We start from the raw sequence: 22,612 nt of genomic DNA, 5'->3' as shown, positions 1-22,612 counted from the left end.
GATGGCTACAGATGTTGAAAACTTTCTTATGTGTCTTTCAGCCATTTTAGATTCCTCTATTGAGAATTGTCTATTTAGTTCTGTACCCCACTCTTTAATTAGATTGTTTGATGTTTTGGAGACCAGCTTCTTGAGTTCTTTGTATATTTTGGAGATCAGCCCTCTGTCAGATGTGAGGTTGATGAAGATCTTTGCCCAATCTGTGAGCTGCCATTTTGTCTTGGTGACTGTGTTCTAGGCCTTACAGTAACTTCTCAGTTTCAGGAGGTCCCATTTACCAAATGTTGACCTCAGTGTCTGTGCTACTGGTGTAATGTTCAGGAAGTGGTCTCCTGTACCAATTAATTCAAGGGTATTTCCCACTTTGTCTTCTAACAGGTTCAGTGTAGCTGGATTTATGTTGAGATCTTTGATCCATTTTGGCTTAAGTTTTGTGCAAGGCGATAGGCTTGGGTCTAACTGCAGTCTTCTACATATCTGCATCCAGTTATACCAGCACCATTTGTTGAAGATGTTCTCTTTATTCCATCCTATAAATTTGGATTGTTTGTCAAAAATCAGGTGTTAGTAGGAGTGTGGGTTAATATCAGGGATTTCAACTCTATTCCATTGGTCTACCTGTCTATTTTTGTGCCAATACCAAGCTGATTTCAGGACTATAGCTCTGTAATAGAGCTTGAAGTCAGGGATGATGATGCCTCCAGAAGTTCCTTTATTGTACAGGTTTTTTGAGGGGGAGGCTATCCTGGGTCCTTTGTTTCTCCATATAAAGTTAAGAATTATTCTTTCAATGTCTGTGAAGAATTGTGTTGGGATTTTGATGGGGATTTCATTACATCTGTAGATTGATTTTGGCAAGATTGACATTTTTACTACATTAATCCTACCTATCCAAGAGCATGGGAGATCTATCCATTTTCTGGAATCTTCTTTAATTTCTTTCTTTAGAGACTCAAAATTCTTTTGGTACAGGTCTTTCACTTTTTTGTTTAGTGCTACCTGAGGTATTTTATGTTGTTTGTGACAATTGTAAAGGGTGATGTTTCTCTGATTTCTTTCTCCACCAATGTGTCATCAGTATATAGTAGGGCTACAGATTTTTTTGAGTTAATCTTGTATCCTGCCACTTTGCTTAAGGTGTTTATCAGCTGTAGGAGTTCCCTGGTAGAGTTTTTGGGTCTCTTATATAGACTATCATATCTTCTGCAAATAGTAAGTGTTTGACTTCTTCCTTTTCCATTTGTATCCCCTTGATCTCCTTTTGTTGTCTTATTGCTCTAGCTAGAACTTCAAGGACAATATTGAAGAGGTATGGAGAGAGTGGACAGCCTTGTCTTATCCCCGATTTTAGAGGGATTGCATTGAGTTTCTCTGCATTTAATTTGATGTTGACTGTTGGCTTGGTGTATATTGCTTTTATTATGATAAGGTATTTCCTGTTATCTCTGAACTCTCCAGGACCTTTATCATGAAGGGGTGCTGGATTTTGTCAAAGCCTTTTTTGGCATCTAGTGAGAAGATCATGTGGGTTTTTTTCCCTCAGTCTGTTTATATGGTGGATTACATTGATGTATTTTCGTATGTTGAACCATTCTTGCACCCCTGGGATGAAGCCTACTTGATCATGGTGGATGATTTCTTTGATGTGCTCTTGGATTCGATTTGCCAGTATTTTCTTGAAGATTTTTTCATCAATGATCATGAGGGATATTGGTCTGTAGTTCTCTTTCTTATTTGAGTCTTTGTGTGGCTTGGGTACCAAGGTTATTGAAGCCTCGTAAAAAGAGTTTGGCAAAGATGCTTCAGCTTCTATTGTGTGGAATACTTTGAGGAGAATTGGTATTATCTGTTCCTTGAATTTCTAGTAGAATTCAGCACTGAAGCCATCTGGCCCCGGGCTTTTTTTTTTAGTTTGGAGATTTCTGATGACTGCTTCAATTCCATTAGGAGTTATAGGTCTATTTAATTTGCTTATCTGTTCTTGATTTAATTTTAGTAAGTGAAATCTGTCAAGAAAAATTGTCCATTTCCTTTAGATTTTTGAATTTTGAGGAATATAGGTTTTTGAAGTATGACCTGATGATTCTCTGGATTTCCTCTGTGTCTGTTGCTATGCCCCCCTTTTCATTCCTGATTTTATTAATTTGCATGTTCACTCTCTGCTGTTTGGTAAGTTAGGATAAAGGTTTGCCTATCTGGTTTTTCTCAAAGAACCAACTCTTCTTCGTTATATTGATTCTTTGTATTGTTCTCCTAGTTTCCATTTTATTTATTTCAGCCCACAATTTGATTATTTCCTGGCATCTGCTCCTCCAGAGTGTATTGGCTTCTTTGTGTTCTAAAGCTTTCAGTTGTGCTATTAATTCTCTAGTGTGATTATTCTCTGTTTCTTCATGTGGGCACTTAGCGCTATGAACTTTCCTCTTAGCACTGCTTTCAAAGTGTCCCATAGATTTAGGTATGTTGTGTCTGCATTCTCATTGAATTCTAGGAGATCTTTAATTTCTTTATTTATTTCTTCCATGACCCAGGAATTGTGCAATTGGGTGTTACTTAATTTCCATGAGTTTGTAGGTTTTCTGTAATTCATGTTGTTGTTGAATTCTAACTTTAAAGCATGGTGGTCTGATAACAAATAGGGGGTTATTTTTGGTTTTTTTGTACCTGTTGAGGTTTGCTATGTTGCCAAGTATGTGGTCAATTTTAGAGAAGGTTCATGTGGTGCTGAGAAGAAGGTAAATTGTTTTGTATTTGGATGGAATGTTCTATAGATATCTGTTAAATCCAATTGGGCCATAACTTGTATTATTTCCTTTGTTTCTTTGTTAAGTTTCTGTCTGGTGTTCCTGTCCAGTGGTGACAGTGGAGTGTTGAAGTCTCCCACTATAAGTGTGTGTACTTTTATAAGTGATTTGAGTTTTAGTAATGTTTCTTTTACAAACTTCGATGCCTTTGTATTTGGGGCATAAATGTTCAGAATTGAGACTTCATCCTGATGGATTTCTCCTGTGATGAGTAGGAAGTGACCTCCTTCATCTCTTTTCATTGATTTTAGTTTAAACTCCAATTTGTTGGATATTAAGATTCCTACCCCTGCTTTTTTCTTGGGTCCATTTGATGGAAAAATCTTTTCCCAACCTTTAATTCTTAGGTACTATCTGTCTTTGAAGTTGAGGTGTGTTTCTTGTATGCAGCAGAAGGATGGATTCTGTCTTCTTATCCATTCTGCTAATCTGTGTCTTTTTATAGGCGAGTTAAGACCATTAATGATGATGGATATTAATGACCATTGATTGTTCATTCTTGTTTGTTTTTGATTTGGTGATGGTGGCAAAATTATGTGTGGGATTCTATCCCTTTTTCCTTTTGGCTGTTGGTAAGGTGGGATTATCTATTGCTTATATTTTTCTGGTTGTAGTTAACTTCCTTGGGTTGCAGTTTTCCTTCCAGAACTTTCTGTAGGGCTGGATTGGTGGATATGTATTGTTTGAATCTGGTTTTGTCATGGAATATCTTGTTCTCTCCATCTATATTGATTGAAAGATTTTCTGGGTATAGTAGTCTGGGCTGGCATCCATGGTCTCTTAGTGTAGGTACAATATCTGTCCAGGACCTTCTGGCTTTCAGATTTTCCATGGAAAAGTCAGGTAAAATTCTGATACGTTTGCCTTTATAAGTTACTTGACCTTTTTCCTTTGCTGCTCTTAATATTTTCTCTTTATTATGTATGTTTGGGGTTTTGATTATTATGTGGCGAGGAGACCTTTTATTTTGGTTCAGTCTATTTGGTGTTCTGTAGGCTTCTTGTATTTTTATTGGCATGTCTTTCTTTAGGTTGGGAAAGTTTTCTTCTATAATTTTGTTAAATATATTTTCTGTGCCTTTGAGTTGGATTTCTTCACCTTCTTCTATACCTATTATTCTTAGGTTTGGTCTTTTCATGGTATCCCATATTTCCTGGATATTTTGTGTTAGGGATTTGCTGGACTTAAGATTTCCTTTGGTTGATGATTCTATTTCCGCTAGTGTGTCTTCAACTCCTGAGATTCTCTCTTCCATTTCTTGTATTCTGTTGTTCCTGATCATTTACCCAGCTTTTCTATTTCCAGAATTCCCTCAGATTGTGCTTTCTTTATTGTCTCTATCTCGGGTTTTAGGTCTTGAACTGTTTCCTTTAGAGATTTGTTGATATCTTGTATTTTCTTCCATTTCTTTAAGGGATTTTCTCATGTCCTCTTTGAGGTTCTCTATCATTTTCCTTAAGATGTTTTTAAGGTCATTCTCTTCTGCTTCATCTGCATTGTGATGTTCAGGTCTTACTGGTGTATGGTTCCTAGACTCTTGTGGTGTCATATTGGGTTTTCTATTGTTGAATGTGCTTTTTCTTTGACCTCTTCTCATCCTTTCTTTTGGTGGGTGTAGCAGGAGTCTCTTCCTCTCCTGCTGGGTATGGGACCAAGCTTCCCTTCTGGTAGATGCAAACAGTTCCAATATTCTGATGTCTGTCCTCTTGTCGTGGATGGAGGCAGAACTCCCACCAGGGCCTAGGCAGTGTCCAGGTGTGTCAGATCCCACTGAACCAGAACAGGAGACAGCCCCTGGCCTACCTGGGCTGGTGGATGGAGGTGGAACTGCCAACGGGGCCTCAGCAGTGTCTGGGTGTGTCAGGTCTCACTGCCAATCTCGGACCTGGCAAGGAAACCTTTAGTGTCAGATGCCTCCCAGCATGGTCGCTGAACCTCCCTGTCAGGATTTTTATGTAGTTGTTTGCAAAACCCATTATTTTATTTTGTCTTTTTAAGCTTTCAATGTAGTGAATTATATGTTTTTGCTTCAGCCATTTTCCTTCGTATAAATCAAGCCTGATGTAAGTACTATATTTTAGTGCATTCCTGGTTTATCTGGATGACATTTTGTCATGGAGTTTTGCATCTAATTTCATAAAGGATGTTGGTCTATGGTTTCTCTAATTTGTATTGCTTTTCAACTGACTTTGGTATTGAAACAATGCTGTTCTCATAGAAAGAATTAGGAAATGATTCCTCTTGCATTACCTGAAAGAACTCTGTAGAATTTATATTATTTCTTCTTTTCATGTGAAGTAATAAAAAGCCTCCTGGATCCAGAGAAGTAGCTGCAGATAGCCATTGAACTGTACAGCAGTGACAACTAGTGTTGAAAAGTCAAACTTGACAAAGCTGACTCACCAGGAACTATTGTGAACCATGTCTTAACAGAGCCAGTGCTTTGATGACTAAATGGTTATTCCTGTAACTTTCTCAGGTACTATTGCTATGCCTCCCTATAAGAACAGTTCTTTCCACAGCCCTTTGGTGGTATGTTTCATACTTGCTCAGCACACATACATCAGGAAGATGATGCTTAGGCTGTGTAATTTTGATACTACTAGGATATTTTATATTACTCAGAGTGACATAGGATTTTCAATCACAAACAGGCTTTCACACAGACAAGCTAACACAGGCTTCATACCAAATTCAAAGCAGGCTGGTTACTCCTAGAGAAACTATCTGGTTGTCCCTGGAGACAAATACATAGGTCATTTCCTCAGGTGTTGTTTTGCTGATTCAAGGCCAGAGTTTAAAGCCACTTTGTTCTGCATGTTCTCCCCAACCTCAAGGTTCAGCCAAATGTTTATATATTGCCTGGGAACCCTCACCAACCTACAGCTACATGCAAGACCACTTGCTCACTTCCTGGTCATTGTGACTTTCCTAGCCTGAGAGAAACTATGAGACTTATCTTGGGGCTTGAGAAGGTGTTGGGCTCTGAAAATGTAACTTATAATTGTCCAGACTTGCGCTGTAGGAAAGCAGAACCAGAGGAGAAGGCAGTGGGGCAGAGAGAGTGAAGGCAGAGGCAGCAGCAATGTGAGGAGGCAGAAGGTCAGAGACAGCAGAAAGCAACAGGGGTGAAGAGGAAGAAACATAGCAGCAAAGATTCAACACAGAGAGCAATGAGAAGGATATAGAACTAATTAGGGAGATGCTGTGAATAGAGCATTGGGATGAGATATACAGAATTTTTTCAGAAAGGACTTTTCAATATGAAGTAAAGAGAACGTTACCACCAGAAAGTGTCTGTGTTTTCTTATCCCCCTCCTCTCACATAGAAAAGTCTAGCTCTCCCCACATTTGTGGATTTCTTTACATACCCTGGTGCTGACTGGGGGCTGGACCCTTATAGTTGGCTACAAGTAGCTTTTAGATTTTTTAAAAAACTTTAAATTTAATTTCTTGAGCAGATATAATTCTGGTGACCTTGTTTATCCTTATAGAGTATGTCAGTTAATCATGATGATTGTTAATTGGCTTGACAAAACCTTGAGTTCCCCAGGGAACACACATTCAGGTATATCTGTGGGGGAGTTTCTAGATTGGGTTAATGGAGGAAAACTCCCCTAACTGTGGACAGAGAATGCCATCATCTGGAGTTTCTGGCTAAATAAACAGGATCAATGGATTGAACCAGCAGTACTCATCCCTCTGTGTCTTCTTACCATGGATGCAACATGGCCAGCTTCCTCATACTCCTGCCACCATGATATCCCTGTCATGAAGGGCAGTACCCTTAGACTGTGAACCAAAGTAAACCCTTTCTTCCTTGAATTGCTTTAGCCAAGTGTTTTGTTGCAGCAACCCAAGAATAACAAATATAGTGAGTTAGTGCTTTATGCTTTCTTTCAGAAAGTAGTTGACTTATCTAAATTGTCAAAGTTATTTCCATGGTCTTGTCAGAATTCTTACTTTTAAATTGTTCTTTGTTGATGACAAATGGTTTTCAGAATATTCATTGCACATATTCATTATGAAAGACTTAAAAATTAGCAAAGAAATATAGCCCAGAAACTGACCAAGGCTACTAATATGACTTAGTGCCTGGAATTTGCCAGCCACCAGCAATTACTCCTTTACAAGGCCATAAGATAACTTGGTACCAAGAATTCCCAGATGCCCCTTCCCTGAGGGTCTCATGAAGGAAACAGATTGCCCACCAGCCAATGTGTCAATAATTAACAATTATTATTGTTAATTTGTCCCTATGAAACAAAGAGATAGCTACCATTAGTTAGCACATCCTGAGGTCTGCAGGTTTTACAACAGGTGGGGTCAGGAGTCTATATGATTCCCAGGCCTCCCCTCAAGACAAAGGGCTTCCTAGGAACCCATGACTCTGGTCACGTATCCAATGGACAGAGAGTTGAGGCCCCTCTCTAAGCTTATGGTTTTTGCCTTTAAAAACGCCTGTGCCTGGGGGATGGGGCTGCTCTCTAGCCTGCATGCTGAGAGAGCCCGTTTGTACAAACATCCACCATTCATTAAAGCCTCTTGCTGTTTTCATCAAGTTTCCACCTCCTCATGGTGATTGGGGTGGCCACAGTCCTGGGACAAGATTCTGGAGGCCTGAGCTTCCGGAGGTCTTACAATTATACATGATTCTATGCCATATAACCATATCTTGTTTGTTTCTCATATGTCTCTATAGGCAGTCAGGCGATGTGTATCAAAGAAAACATACATTTGTCTTTCTGAGACTGATTTAATTTGCTTAATATGATTATATCTGTTCATATACACTTCTAGAAAACAGCATGACCCAGATCTCAATTGCTATCCATATTATTTTAAAACAGAGTTTCTCAGTGAACCCAGAGCCCATGTGTTGACTGTGCTGACTGACCAGTAGACCCCAGTGACCCTGTCTACCCTTAGCCCAACTTCAGTGCTAGGCTTACATTTGTGTACCACCATGTCTGTTTTGCTATGTGGTTGATGAGATCTGAATTTGTGTCCTCATGTTTGCACAGCAAGCATTTTACCCACTGAAGCATTTGGCACACTCCCCAAAAGTTCTCAGCCTTTAAAATCTATAACCACTTACCCTGCACTTCTGGCAGTTGTGATATATTTTAGATATACTCGTTAGTACTAAAGCTGGTCACAAATATGGCAAAATAATCTTTATTCTTCTTGGGTAAAAATCAACAGAAAAAGAGTGTTTAAGTTTATGGTTGCAGATGAATCATTAAAATACCTTTGATAGCTGTAGATTACCCACCATCATTTCAAGTCCATCTTTAAAATTACTTTTCTACATTATGCTTAGTACAACGTTTTAGTATGTCATCAGTGTCAACAGTTAAAACTTAGAAATGTCCCATTATAATGTCAATCTACATGACGTAAAACATTCCCTTCTTTGGTCCATAGACCTGTGATTCAGCTTCTTGTTGTGCTAATGGCTTCTTCTATTTTTCTGTAGCTATTGTATATGGGTATCTAGATCTTAATGCAGGTTTCTTGATTTATAATAGAGTAAGTTGCCACTGCTGAAAGGTTGAGCACTTTTGATGTAATGGATAACTTTACATTTCAGGAAATGAGGTTTGCTATTTCTGACCCATCACAGTCATGAACAACTTGGTTCCTAGTTTTGCACCAACATTTTTGAATGTGACAAATGTCCATTTGTATCCTTGAGATCATCTGGAAAAGGGATTTCCTTCTGAGTAGTGCTCTTGATATCTTATATGAAGACAAATATGATTTCAAAGATCACACTGAATATCTTTGCATTTTTTTTCAACTAGAGTCCCTGATTCCAAATTCTATACCCTATTCAGCTCTGCTCCAAATGGCGGGATGGCACTGCTCTTCAGGCCTTCAGCTTATGACACATTGACTTTTCTCCAAATGTCTTACTTGTTCTTGAAGTTTTATTTTCTCCTGCTGTAGTTGTTCACGTATCTAAAAAGGTGGCAATTAGAGACAATGAATCATTACTCTGAGTTGATCCTCATGTTCTATGCAGTTTCCATTATTTTTATTATTAATTTCTTAAAATTTACTCAAAACTTAACTTTTATTATAATTTTAACTTATTTTTATTTGTGAGGAAATTTTAATGTACATAGGGTTGTTTTTGCTTTTCCTTTTTGGGAATTTTTAAGCCTCCTCCCCAAATTATGCCTTTACTTGGCAGCTGTGGTCATTTTACTTTGGGGTTGTTTTAGCTAAGGAACAGTTCCATTGATGAACCTAAGTTACCCGTGTTGATTTTTTTTCATCACTTGTCTATAACCTCCATAGGAAATCATGCACTTCAAATGTTATCACTATAGACTTTAATTCATCCTCCTACTCACCCCTTATGTTTACATGCAGCACGGGAATGAATTCTGAGTATCTCACTAAGGCTCTGAATCTTAGTCTAAGAAATTTAGTTGGGGTGGAGGTGGGGGCATGGTTGAGTCAAGAACATTTCTGATAGAGTACCAGGTGTCCATGTAAGAGCCAGATACAGCACTGTTCTGTAATGCCAGACCTGCAAGGCAGATACAGGCAGATCCTTGAAACTTAGCACTCAGTGGCCAGCAAGAGTAGCCGCATCTGGGAGCTGGAAATTCAGTAAAAGAACCTGTCTCAAAAACTAAAGTGGGGGTGAGAGAGGAAATTGGAAGTAGATCTCAGGCCTTCACATCCATGTGCAGAGATGGGTATGCACTAACATGCACACGCATGTGTGCACTCAGAGAGAGAGGTAGTGAGAGAGAAGAGATGAGAGGTGGGAAGGAAAAATTCAGTGTAGGCATCCATGACTTGGTAGCAGGGTGACAGATGAAGGTAAGAATATGAGAGTCCCAGACTGGAGATAATGAATCACCTCATCTCAATCCTGACTGAACACAAATTGAGAGCAGAGTACAGGAAAAAGAAGGGATAGACAGACTGACACATACTTGTGAGGGTTAAATAGTTCCTTTCCTCACAAACACTCTTAGGAATAAACTCTCACTGTGTGAGATACAAAAACTACCTTTGTAGATTCCACTATGGGAAAAACAGCTTAATCTAGTGTATGTGTCTTATAACTAGTGATTTTTATTTGAGACAGGAGCTATTGCTCTGGTGGAATTTCACATCCCTATATAGCTGAGGATGACTTTGACCTTTTGATCATCCTGACTCCATTTCCCAAAATACTAAGGTTGTATATTCTTTTACTCTTAAGTGAACCTGAGCTTCTTTCTTCTATGTAATAGGAATAGAGTTCTTGGTTCATAGAGTCTTAAGAAACAAGTAAAGAGAGTGGGTGTTGGTGATGCACACCTTTAATTCCAGGACTCAGTAGGCAGAGGCAGGCGGATTTCTGTGAGTTCAAGGCCAGCCTGGTCTACAGAGCGAGTTTCAGGACAACCTCCAAAACAACACAGAGAAACCCAGTCTAGAAAAAAAAGAAATGAGTAAAGATATCACACAAAGAGCATAGCTGCCATAAGAATATCATGTATATTACTAAAGACTTAGCATGACACCATTACACACTACTAACTTAATCACCAGACACGGGCATCAGGGTATCAAACAGGTATTAAAGAATAAACAACACTAGGGAGCAGGCCTGGTCAGTCTTTAGGCTTCACTACATTTCAAGATGAAGAGAAATGGAGAGAACAGAGGCTGGATAGATGACTCGGCAATAAAGAGTGTGTAACAGACTGGAATTCAGTTCCAAGCTTCCAAGCCAGGGGGCTCACAAGCACCTATACCTCCAGGTCCAGGGAATCTCACTACCTCTTTGGGCCTTTCAAGACACTACATGAACACGTGCAAACACATACACACTCATTTTAAAATATTTTTAAATGAAGAGAACAACTTCAGTAATTTAAGTACCTGACAAACTTTCTTATAGACTTTCTGTGCATTCAGCAGATTCTCAGTTAACTCTTTCATGAGCTTCGCATGATTGTTATCTTTCTGTTGCAGCAACTTTTCGAACTTCTCCTGCATTTCTCTCATCTGGACCCGTGCTTCCTCCGTCTTCTCAGTCAACTGTTTCCTGAGTTCCTCATAACTCTTTGTCTGTTGCAGTAACTGCTCAATCTTCTCTTCCATTTTACTCATCCTGTACTGTGCCTTCTCCATCTTCTCAGTCAACTGTTTCATGTGCTCCTCGTGACACTTCTCTTTCTCTTGCAGCAACTGTTCATTCCTCTGTTGCATTTCTCTCATCCGGCCCTGTCCTTTCTCCATCATCTCAGTCAACTGTTTCATGTGCTTCTTGTGGCTCTTCTCTTTCTGTTTCAGCAACTTTTCAATCTTCTGTTGCATTTCTTCCCGTATTTTTGCTGTAGCCTCCTCAGCTTCAGCTTTCATATGCTCTACTGGGAAGGTGATCAAGAAGGTATGTGTAAGGACACCATGTGATGCTCTCTTCCTCACCTGCTTCATTGTTACTACTGACATCATGGTCCTAACCATGACTGATACTAACCAATAGGAAACAGCTTTGCTCTTTTAGATCTGCTTTAGGGTCACAGGTTTACAAGTAATAAACATTCCACAGCTTTCAAAGGCATGTAGTTACTTAACTTGTGCCTCACCTTCAATCTCCTTTTGCTTTTCTGTCAGCTCCTGGTCTGTCTGTAGAATTGCATCAGTCACATCATCCTTGGACTGCAAAAATCTCTGAAGAACTTCTTCAGCCTTCAAATAAAAAGAACATGAATTTAATAGCAGAAATGAGTACAAACTTTTGTGCCTGTCTCTGTACCATCCTCTCCTCAAGTGATGCTGCTTGGTGCTGAGATTTCCAGACACAGAAAGAGGTACATGGTACAGGTTCCTTGTACCACTAAGGAATTATTTTATTGGAGGCCTGTTTTGAACAAAATATATGGCCCTTCTAGATTATGGGCTCTAACTTTGGAATTAATGGTGCTGTGAGGATAAGTGGGGTGAGTGTGGTGTAGCTTTCATATCTACCAAAAAGATCTGAGGGAATGATTAAAAGAGGATAGTATTGTTAAATCTTAATTAGCTGCAGAAACTGCATTTGGTCCCAGACCATTCTTCCCTAAGCTGTTTCCAACAATTTCCTGAGGCTGACCTGAAACCCCAAACCCCCTTGACAGGTGTCTAGAATAAGGATACTCCACAAACATTCCACCCTCTTCTGATTGGTTAGCCCCAGCACTGGCCACAACAACAAACCACAAGATTACCTTTGGACCAACTAGGGCCCCAATTCATGGGTAAAAGTCCCTGAGGGTCTTTCTCCAGAATTTATTGGATGATCTTTGGGTGGCTGCAAAGCAACCAATAAATTTGTCTAAAATCATTAAGTGGCCCAGGAAACCAAGGAGTCCACAACTACTTTTTGGAAACCATTGATAAAAGTGTATCTCACCCTTTCCCCTATGGATCCAGAAGCAGAAGAGAATAGGAGAGCTATCTACATAGCTTTTGTGACTGAATCTGCATCTGACATAAGAAAAAAGCTTCAGAAGTTGGAGGGATTTGAGGGAGAAAAATCTCTCAAAGTTGGTAGAAATAGTGACCAGAGTTTACAACAATCCCGGGAAAAGGAGGAGAGGAAGGCTAGGAAGACTGTAAAGTAATGTCAGCTGCATTACATGAGGACACAAGGCGAAAGACCTGGCAAGCCTGGTGTCCTCATGTAATGGGGAATAATTGGGAGGGGAATAAGGAATCAGGCCTCCACATGATTAGAGACCCGCTGAGGATAGACCATGCTACAAAGAAATCAGTGTGCTATTTGTAAGAAATTTGGACATCAGCACAGAGAGTACTCCAATTGGTCCGGGAAAAATATCTCCAATATAGCCCTCAACCTTGAAAACTGAGGAGGTCAGGGCTTTTTCTCCCTTCCAGAGGCCAGGGTAACTCCCAAAGTAGAGGGAAAGGTTGTAGACATCCTAATAGACATTAGGTCTATTAGGGGAATCACTAACGCCACCCAAGAGACTTTCATCTTAGGTCATGGGTACCAACATCCCATGAGCCACTGTAAGAAAGGTCAATCTAGGGAGAGGCACAGTGACTCATCCCTTCACGGTGACCCCAAATGCTCTTACTGCTTCCTGTGGTAAGATTTGCTGCACAATACGATCTTCAAAGATGATGCTATAAGCATAAAAATTCCTCAAAAGAAGGCTCCAAATTCTGGAATTTCATTGCTCTTTGCCTGGGGGAAGAATACATCTTTAATACCCAGGGAAAGGGAGCCTTGGAATGCCAAGTGAACCCCTCACCCCCCATTGAAGGAGCTCCAATTAAAGTTCCCACTAATGTGGTCAGAAACTAACCCACCTGTATTAGGACAGCACCTAGAGCCAATCATAGTGCAACTGAAGCCAGAAAACCGCACCCAACATAGATTGTTGACTCTGCTATGGCAGGTATATGAGCTGCCACTCCCCACACAAAACCTCATAGCTACAAGCCAGGAGACCTTGACTGGGTCAGAAAAAAAAAAAAAAACAGAAGGAGTGTTTGCAGCCCCTGTGAAAGGGACTCCATACCGTTATATTGAACACACCCTCAGCAGTGAAACTAGATGAAATTAAATCCTGTGTACATCACTGCCACTTAAAGTCAGTTCCAGACAGTGATCCAACAAGGACAAAAACAAACATGGACTTTGTGATGCCACCCACAGGACCCACTAGAGCTAAGATTCATTTCTACCTGACTTTCCTATTCTCCCTAATGGGACTGATAAAAGCCAAAAACCCATATATGTCAGTCCTGATGTCATGGTTCCCTATCCCACACTAGGAAATAGACAATGATTGCAAATGTTACCACATATGGGTCCCCCATGTTCCATGTGGATCTCTGCAGACTGCTGGGATTGAAGGCCCTGCCCCAGGATCAGGGGTCCCACAGATGTATTTAGGGGTATCAAGACTTTGGCTATGGGCATCCTGTTCTGTAGACTGACTAGGCAACAAATTCATTCTATGCTTGCCCAGTGGGAAAACTAAATTATGGGGTTCTAGAGGATTATTACTGCTCCTCTTGAGATGTTAGACACATGGGCCATGGGTGAAGAAGTATGGATGGACAAAGACCTTATGAGAAGAGAGGGACACCAATCTGGCCAGCAGGTGGAAAAGATAAGCCTGGTCCTAATAACTATTTTTGTTGGTTTGTCCACTGCGTGGGCTTTGAGAAAGCCTTGGGGACTCAGGATGTGCAACCAGGCCCTCCCAGATCCTGGAATACTTTCAGATTCAGAAGTTTCCCCCATAGGAGGAATGGATCCCAGAACCTATTGCCGCTAACTGAATACTGAACCCTGTTGAAAATGGGATAGAGGTTTTAGGCCCTACCACCATACCTACTCAGATTCAACAAGGAGAAAGGAAAGTAACCTGAACTCTAATCCCTACCCAGCCCAACAAAGAGAGCTCTGCAGCCCTTCTCTCAGAATAGTATGTATTCAACCTTTTAAACTCCTCCTCTCCAGATCTCACATAGAATCTATTGGTTGTTTCTTGACCCCAGACCCCCCAATTATATGGGGATAGGCTGCACAGCAGAAATGGGTGTCAAGAAATATCATATCAAGCTGGGCAGCTGTGGCTCATGCCTTTAATCCCAGCACTAGGGAGGCAGAGCCAGGCAGATCTCTGGGAGTTCGAGACCAGCCTGGTCTACAAGAGATAGTTCTGGGACAGCCTCAAAAGCCACAGAGAAACCCTGTCTCCAAAAAAAGCAAAAAGCAAAAAAAGGGAGAGAAATATCACATCAGAAACTGGACACCTCCCTGAATTCGCAGCTTTTAAAATAAATTTTGGCCTTCTCAAACCCTGTGTTTGTCACAGAATATTCTCAGATTCTTAGACCCTCACAGTATAAGGCTGGGTAAGAGTAACAGACAAAGAGGCAGGGGATGATATTACCACACCAAGTTGTCTTTTAAAGCTAATTCTGAGCCAAACTGATGAATTTTAAGTTTGTTAAGGGCCCTTTGCAACACAAAGAATCTAGCTGAAACTCAGGGTGGCAGTCATACTGGTGGTTAATATGATTGTTAACCATGAATTTGATTGTTAAGGGAGTGCACTGTCTCTGAATATGCAAGACATATGTAGTGTGACAACCTTCACCTATGTGATGTTAAAGGAACATATGCCTTGAATGCAAACATTAAGACACTCTCATAATGATGCTTGGAGTCCACGCTGCAGTCTGAAGGAAAGTCAGTGGCTTTCTAGATCATACATGTAACCATTGTTACCTGAACCCCCTTCCTGGGTTCTTCATAGTATTTTTTCTTCAGCTCCTGTGTCTTCTGGATAAAAAGATGGTATCCCCCTGGTTTGTGATAAATCCCCTGCTTCACATCGTCTTCTAGTGGACTGAAAATATCCTGAAGCAGAGCTAAACAGCGATCCGAGGATGCCTGCTCATTCTTCTTAAGGAATTCCTCTTGCTTTGTTTCTAACTCTGTCTTTGATGTAGAAATGAAAAGAAAATAATTAAGAATGGAATGAAGCCTGAGTTTGGAATTTACGATGCATTTCTCAAAACAAACACAAACACAAAACAACAAACAAAGGAAAACTTATAAGCATTGACTGCATCTTTCCTTTTACTGACGTCATCCTTGCTCCTTGGCAGTGGAGTTCAGAGCAGAGATTTATAGCTTTAGAAGTAAACTGATTTCAGGCTGGATTAGAGATGTCACATGAAATAAACATGGCTCAATGTCAATTTGCCTCTAATAGTTCAAAGCATAAATAGCTTTGCTATTGTATTGAACTTTGAATCGGTCTACTGACACTGGGCATGCAACTTGACCAGACACACAAATTACTTCTCTATACTTAAGTCAATGAAGGGGCAATGTTACTGACTTATTTTGAAAGAAAAAAATATTTTAAAGCTGTGAGTCTCTGTTGATCGATTTTTGTCCCATTTAGTATGATTATTAAGAAGTAGTTATTGCTACTTTAAAATCTAGTAACACATGCCTTCCTCAAACACTGGTTTCATTTTGTCACAGCACATTGCCTATCAAAATCTACATCTAGGTAAATTTGAGAGACAAATTACCACTAATTGTGTCATGAACACTTGATTAACGTCTTTGAAGGAATTATCCATGAAGATCTTGATGGCTTCTTTCTCACTGGCCCTGTGCAGATTCATCAGCTCCTGGAGGGTCTCTGTGGGCAGCTGCAACTTCTGGCTCATCTGTTGGTCATAGTGGGCAATGGCCTTTTGCACTGCAGCTGCATTCTCTGTCTGGGACAAAGCCAGGACGGCATTCTCTATGCAGGGCAGGCTCCCACTGCAGATGGTGTTCACATGGGTTACCACCAAACTCTTTAGTCCTACAAACAGATGACAATGTTTGCTACTGATGGATGATGACAATATTCTGTTTAATTCTAGATATGTTTAACACTGATGATTTAAAGCGTCAGTGCCCTTAGCATCATTTGGAGAAATGACAGAAGCATCTTAGCCTCCAACTCACATTGATGGGATTAGACCTTCTTCTGTGTAAAGATCCTCTCATGAGGTGTGAGACCCCAAAGGCTAAGAATGCTGGATGGAGAGTACATGGGCTTGTGTCTATGGACAGTTTGTGTCCATTTTGGTGCAAGCACCACGAGAACAGGCTCCATACCTCTGTCATATTTGTCTGTGTCACCAGACATGTCCATAGTAAGCATTTCATTTTAATTTAGTAATAAAACATGCACTCCCAATCAGAAATTCTCCATCAGGTTGATTAGAATAAATTGCCTTACCCAATAGAACTTTAAGTATGTACTGATGTGACAATGACTAGCTCTATGTGAATTTTATTGTACTGATGCCTAAATTTTCAAAGCCATAATTATTTAGTCGATGTCTGGTGAATTCATTTTTCTAGAGTAATTTAAAAGTTTTTTTTTTTTCTTTTACCCCCTTTTACTTCCTCCCAAGAAGGAAATCTGATAGACAAAATCTATTGTAAATGATGGTACCATCTACATCTTAGCACTGCAGTGGTGATAGGGTTATGTTTGTTCAAAGCAGAAATTGGCCATGGCTATCTCACGGTAGTGTGGCCTAAAAAGTGAGCAAAAGGACTTGGAAAGGACTCACGTGCTCCGTTGACCTTGATGCCTCCTGAAAGTGTTTTAACCTTGGAGCAGCTGAACACATAGGAACAGAACTCTGCCACTTGTTCCACGAAGTCAGAATCCAGGTCTTGATCCTGCAATGATTCTATCTGAGCAACCTTTTTCCCATGCACTGGCCGCTCAAAGACAAAACATTTCTTCTTTGGGAAGAACTTATGGATACAGAGCTGAGGCAGATTTAGTTCTTTTACTTTATCTCTTTGACCAATACCTAAAAAGAGCAAAAGGAGGACTTTCAGCCAAGACATGGAAGGTGAGTATATATTTTTAAATTTAATCACATATCTTTTGTAATCCTAGCATACTAGAAGCTGAGACAGGAGGATTATAAATTGAGGCCAGCCTGGGTCAGACAGTGAGACCCTGAAAACACAAAGCAAAAGAACAGAAAAGTGGGGTTTAAGGATTTTCAGTCTAACAAAAGACTGACTGCTTTGTTAGGCTTCTTAGGACAAGAAAGAATATTTCATTCTAAGTATTAAACCCACTTAGTGTAACTGGACTTGCTGTGTAGACATGTAAATTCAAGAGTACAGCACCATTTGATTTCCAATAACAACTGGAAGTTGGGGGTCACATTGTTCCAACATTTGGGCTACAATACTGGTAACAATTTACCACTTTCAAATACACCTTCATAAGTACTGTATTCCCTGTTTCAATACAAAAACAAGTCTTAAGAAGAGAGATCAAATAAATCACTATAAAGGGAAAGGTGAAAGACAAATTTGTTCTCAGTACAAAAGAGAAAATGTTTAAGTGAATCTATTAAATCATATTTAAGCACTGATTCCCAGGAGTAACAAGCTAGAAGAAATAGAAACTGCAGATACATGAAAACTATACATAGAAAAATCTGAATTCTCGTGGGTTTAATTTATATTCTCATTTAGATGTTGTGTGACTCTTACCCTGTTTAAGCTTCAGGGAATTCTCTAGGTATTCATCTGCAGATATGGGTTCCCCATTTAATTTCAGCTCTAGAGAGAAGTCCCTCAGAGCCCACACAAAGTCTGGGAAGAATCTCACAAACTCATCTGAGTCCTCCACCTCATCCTGGTCACGTGAAGATCTTGATCTGATTCTGTCTGTCAGTTCTGTCACATAGCTGCACAGCTAATTAAGGAAAGATCCAGAAACAACCATAGCACCAACCAAAGATTTAATGTACCCATTCCACGTAATTCCACATCTTGCTGGAACCTAGCTGCTAACCTTCATTTGTCTTGTTCCTAACATAAGTGTGAACGCTACAGGTACATATATGTGAGGGGTTTTTTGTTTCTTTCTTTGTTTGTTATTTCATTAACCAACAACCAGAGTGATGGACCTGATTCATGAGGGTAGGTCACCCAACTTGCTCTGGTGCTGTTCTGACCCTCAGAAGGGATACTGGAGCTGGTCAATGGCCGGTTGGTTGATGGGTCCCATGCTGTTGTACACAAAGGTGCTGCTTAGAAGTATAGCCAGGGCAAAGATCCAGCAGTCATTCTGATTGTCACCCTGTAAGTCAAAACACACATGGATCAGAAGTTTGTCTTGTTCCCTGTCACTTTGAGACCAACAGTGGTAAAAATACACTCACTTAGAAGAGATTTTAGCCTAAAAATAAAACAAAATAAAAAAAACCTGTGTGGCCTATGTAAGGTACAAAACAAAAGAAAAGGAACACCAATAAACCTAAGGATGCCATTGACAATTCTTGCTGGGTGAACATTCTTGTGATTTGTGGTTTTATTTGTGATGATTCTCACTGGTGCAGCTTAGTCTGTTGTTAGTGATTCAGTGTTGCAGGCCGCTACCCTGCTATTCATCAATCCAGTCCTGTGATAAGTTCCCTCATTACTGTAGGCTAAACATTGTTATTTCTACTCTTTCCCGACAGCAACCTGGGTCCCACCATGACTCAAACTGGCAAATAACACACAAAACACTATATTACTTATGAAACTGTTGGCTGTTTGCTAATGTGTCTTATTGTTGACCCTGTCTTAATTACTAACCCCTTTCTGATAATCTAAGTATTCCCATGTGGTCTTCTCTTAATGGAAAAAGGTCCAGGGACCTCTACTCCTCTGTTGTCCTATATGTTAACTGCTCAGCATCTCCACAGAGAAGAGAGCAATTTCCTGTTTGTCCCTGTTTATATTCTGATTCTGCCCATGTATGTCACTTTCTGCCTATCTGTACAGACCTCAAGACCTCAATGGTTAGCTAGTGGCAGTTTCTACCCAGCTTTGTCACTTCCTGGAATCACATGACAACTCCTCACTGGCTATACTTCCCAGAATCCTCCTAGTCCTACAGATCATCCTGCCTGGCCAATCAGTGTTTTGTTCATCAACCAATAAGAAAAACATATATACAGAAGGACATCCCTCATCAAAATATGGCACATACTATATAATAAATATGAAAATGATGCTATGATAAGTTAAAACTTTATTGCTTCCCTGCCTTGGAGACTGAGTTCAATCCCAGAGGCACATGCTGGAAAGAGAACTGACCCCACTGGTTTTCCTCTAACCTCCACATCTGCATTGTGGGACACGCATCAGGGCACATGAAATGCACACACAGGCACACACTCACACACACTAAATAAATAAATACATAATAAGGTTTAATGCAGCATAGAGAACAGGGTAGAATACTCAAACATGAGGGGATGAATTGCAAACTGTGCCCCCAGTCCTTACTTTTTCTACATCTCCCAGGCCCTCAGTGTCAAGCAGAACTAGGGTGTGGCCTGGCTTCTGGGGATGAGGGACACACCACATCCAGATCCCTTTGGTGTGAGACTGCACTGTGGAACCCAGAGAGAAGCCTGAAAAGCAGAGAGGAAAGAAGGGATTAGATGTATAGGAACAAGGGCTTCCTGAAAGTAATCATAGAATTAGTACAATCCAACTAGAAATATGGCTCAGAGGTTAAGTGTGCCTGGTGCTCTTGCAGAGGACCAGAGTTCAGTTCTCAGAACCTACATAGCAGTTCACACCTGCCTATGACTCTAGTTTCAGGAAACCTTATGCCCCTTTCTAGCATCTGTGAATTCCAGGCATGTATTGGTACAAAGGCAAAATATTCATGCATGTAAAATTAAAATAAATCTCTATTGAAAAATCAGCACAGTTAAGTCAGGAGAATTAACTAAAACAAAAGCCAGTACTGATCACACAATGAGAGACATAACAGAAATTCTGTTTTCATGTATGCAGAATGCAAGTGAAAAGGCCTCCAAACTTGCCCCAGGGTTCCATAGCAAGGTCACTCTCTCATGTGCAGCTCCTGAGCTTGCTATGTTGAGGCTGTAAGTGTACAGCTGAAGTTAAAAGGGAGACCCAGGAAGTTAGAAATGCCAAGACTGTGGGAAGTCCACTGAGGGAAGTCAGAGTCAGAGAGAGGACCTGGCCCTACAGAAAGAGCTTGTTGTATCCTGTAAAGAGTCAGGGCCTGCAGGCTGATGTTGTCTAGAAAAGACCTCCATATAAACTATATGCTGCACATGGAGCTACAGGGTTTGATTCTACCCTTCTGGGTTGAGTCTTGCTATGGTGTCTTCTCTCCTTCCTATCCCCTGAACATTGTAAATGGGAATATTTATTCACTGCTATTGTATGTTACAGGTTGCCTTAAGTTGCCGATAAGATGGTGGACTTTTATACAATGTGAGAACTCTAAGACTATGGTGACTTTTGAAGATGCAGGCACAGCATTTTGGGGCCAGGAGTAGAATGCTATGGTTTGAAGGTAAATGTTCATCACAGGTCCATGGATTTGGACACTTGGTCCCGTTAGTGGCTCTGTGTTGGGAGATGTGGAAGCATTAGGAGGTAGGACCTTACTGGCAGAAGGCAAATATTTGAAGGTTATTGCTGGCCTTTCTTGTGGCCATCTGCTCTCTGCTTCCTAGTCATCATGAATAAGCTACAAGCTCCTTCCACTACGCATATAGTCAGTCACAAAGTCCTATCTCCACATCATAGTGAGCTGAGATCCCCTGAACTGCGAGCAAAGAAAATCCTTCTTCCTTACATTGCTGCTGTCAGTCAGTGGATCAGTGATGAGACTCATACAACCTAGAGAACCTGAAAGCCTGGACTCAGAAGGGAGTCTCTGTGACTATCTTCATGTCAACATAATTCAGAGTACTCAGCTGTCTGTCTGCAGGTGAGTGGATAGGGCGATTTTTGAAACAATTTTCTCACAGAGACAAACCTGGAAGGTGTCATGGTTAATGGAAGAACCATTCACAAAAGACCCATATTTTTATGAGTCTACTTACATGACATCACTAGGACAGCCAAATTCATAGATATAGCATGTGGAATAGTGGGACAGGTGACAATGAGCTAGTTCTAAAGATCAATGGTGGAAATACATACATACACAACTTTGTTTTAATGCCACAGAACTGGATCCTTAAACAATTATAAAGATAAATGTTATATAACTTGAAATAATAAAAAAGTCAATATGTATTACATAGATAGCCTTTTTTTAGTTTTTCGAGACAAAGTTTCTCTGTGGCTTTGGAGGCTGTCCTGGAACTAGCTCTTGTAGACCAGACTGGTCTCGAACTCACAGAGATCTGCCTGGCTCTGCCTCCTGAGTGTTGGGATTAAAGGCGTGAGCCACCAACACCCGGCTATAGATAGCCTTTTTTAACCATACAGATTAGTAGAAACTTGCTGTTGTTACATGACAGTTTTAAGAATACTCTAAAGTTTATTAACATATTAATTAAATTCTCTTTATTACTGCCTTTCTCCATCTAGAGAAGGAACCAGCTGTGCTTTTGGAAGGGAAACTGGGAGTTGGATGTGACAGTGCAGTCCTGTCATCAGCACTCAGGAGGCCAAGGCAAGATTATGAGTTCAGGGTCAGCCTGAACTACATGCTGAGCTTAAGACCTACTTGTGCTACACAGCATGGCCTTGTCTCAAAAATAAAAGGAAACAGACAAAGTAACAACAACAAAAAGGATCCCAACATGCAACTGTAACAAGAAGATTAAATTCTACACACTCTCATGCAGGAAGTAGTGCACTCTTGGGAGCCAGCACAGCTGTATTGGGGGCACTCACCTGTTTGCTTCCCAGCCAGCTTGTTCATCAGGTAGGATTTGCCTGTGCGGTAGAGACCCACGATGGCCACCACTACCACAGGCTGTGTGATGTCCTCCAGGATCCCCAGAGCCTCCTGGTTGGCTCTCAGTTGACCTTTCACATTCTCAATGAGGCACATGGGGCCTGGCATGTGGACCTCTGTGGCCATTGTGCAGCCTTGTCCCCTGTGTTTAGAGGGACAGATGTGATTAGTTAGATTTTTATTCTTTCTCTCAGAAGGTAGAGTTATGAAACTTGCAAAAAAAAGAGTAAGAAACACAGCACTGTTGTGAATCAGAGACATAGTTGAAAGAAGCCAGTATAATTTTAGAGTCCTATAACATAGTATTGAAGAATTTCATGTGTAATGTGACAGTGACAGCATTCCCTGCTCACAACATAAATATTCTGTTTACTTTTGCACTGAAAATTTTCCATATTAACTGTTTTGTACTAGACATCAAATGGAAAATAAAATCAGATTTAGAAAAATTATCTTGTATTGCCACTCACATAATTAATCAAATATTCA

General features: G+C 40.4%; 1 protein-coding gene across 2 annotated transcripts; it reads right to left on the bottom strand.

The window, feature by feature from the left end:
- Positions 1-7,966: 7,966 nt before the first annotated feature.
- Positions 7,967-22,259, bottom strand: LOC100759682 (guanylate-binding protein 1). Of its 2 annotated transcripts, none has more exons than XM_027395876.2 (10): positions 22,060-22,259; positions 19,672-19,799; positions 18,366-18,475; positions 17,884-18,080; positions 16,935-17,183; positions 15,891-16,171; positions 15,073-15,285; positions 11,408-11,510; positions 10,698-11,188; positions 7,967-8,768 (listed from the first exon to the last, which is right to left on the bottom strand). In XM_027395876.2, exons 1-10 carry the CDS (start codon positions 22,247-22,249, stop codon positions 8,685-8,687), a joined length of 2,046 nt encoding a protein of 681 aa, XP_027251677.1. In that variant the 5' UTR covers positions 22,250-22,259; the 3' UTR covers positions 7,967-8,684. The 2 variants fall into 2 exon arrangements, with proteins under 2 accessions (XP_027251677.1, XP_035307809.1); XM_035451918.1 differs by having other exon boundaries at positions 10,698-11,185.
- Positions 22,260-22,612: the final 353 nt, after the last annotated feature.

The sequence above is a fragment of the Cricetulus griseus genome (genome assembly GCF_003668045.3).
Source record: "Cricetulus griseus strain 17A/GY chromosome 1 unlocalized genomic scaffold, alternate assembly CriGri-PICRH-1.0 chr1_0, whole genome shotgun sequence".
In the NCBI taxonomy this organism is placed as follows: Eukaryota; Metazoa; Chordata; class Mammalia; order Rodentia; family Cricetidae; genus Cricetulus; species Cricetulus griseus.
This window is presented reverse-complemented; position numbering and strand designations above follow the sequence as displayed.

Coding starts and splice junctions, on each gene's coding strand:
- LOC100759682 (XM_027395876.2), bottom strand. CDS start 22,249: ATGGCCACAGAGGTCCACATGCCAGGCCCCATGTGCCTCATTGAGAAT. Junction 11,511..15,072: donor AACCCAGGAAGGGGGTTCAG/GTAACAATGGTT, acceptor TTTTATTTGAAG/GCTGAAGAAGTTCTTCAGAG. Junction 8,769..10,697: donor TCTATAAGAAAGTTTGTCAG/GTACTTAAATTA, acceptor CCACCTTTTTAG/ATACGTGAACAACTACAGCA.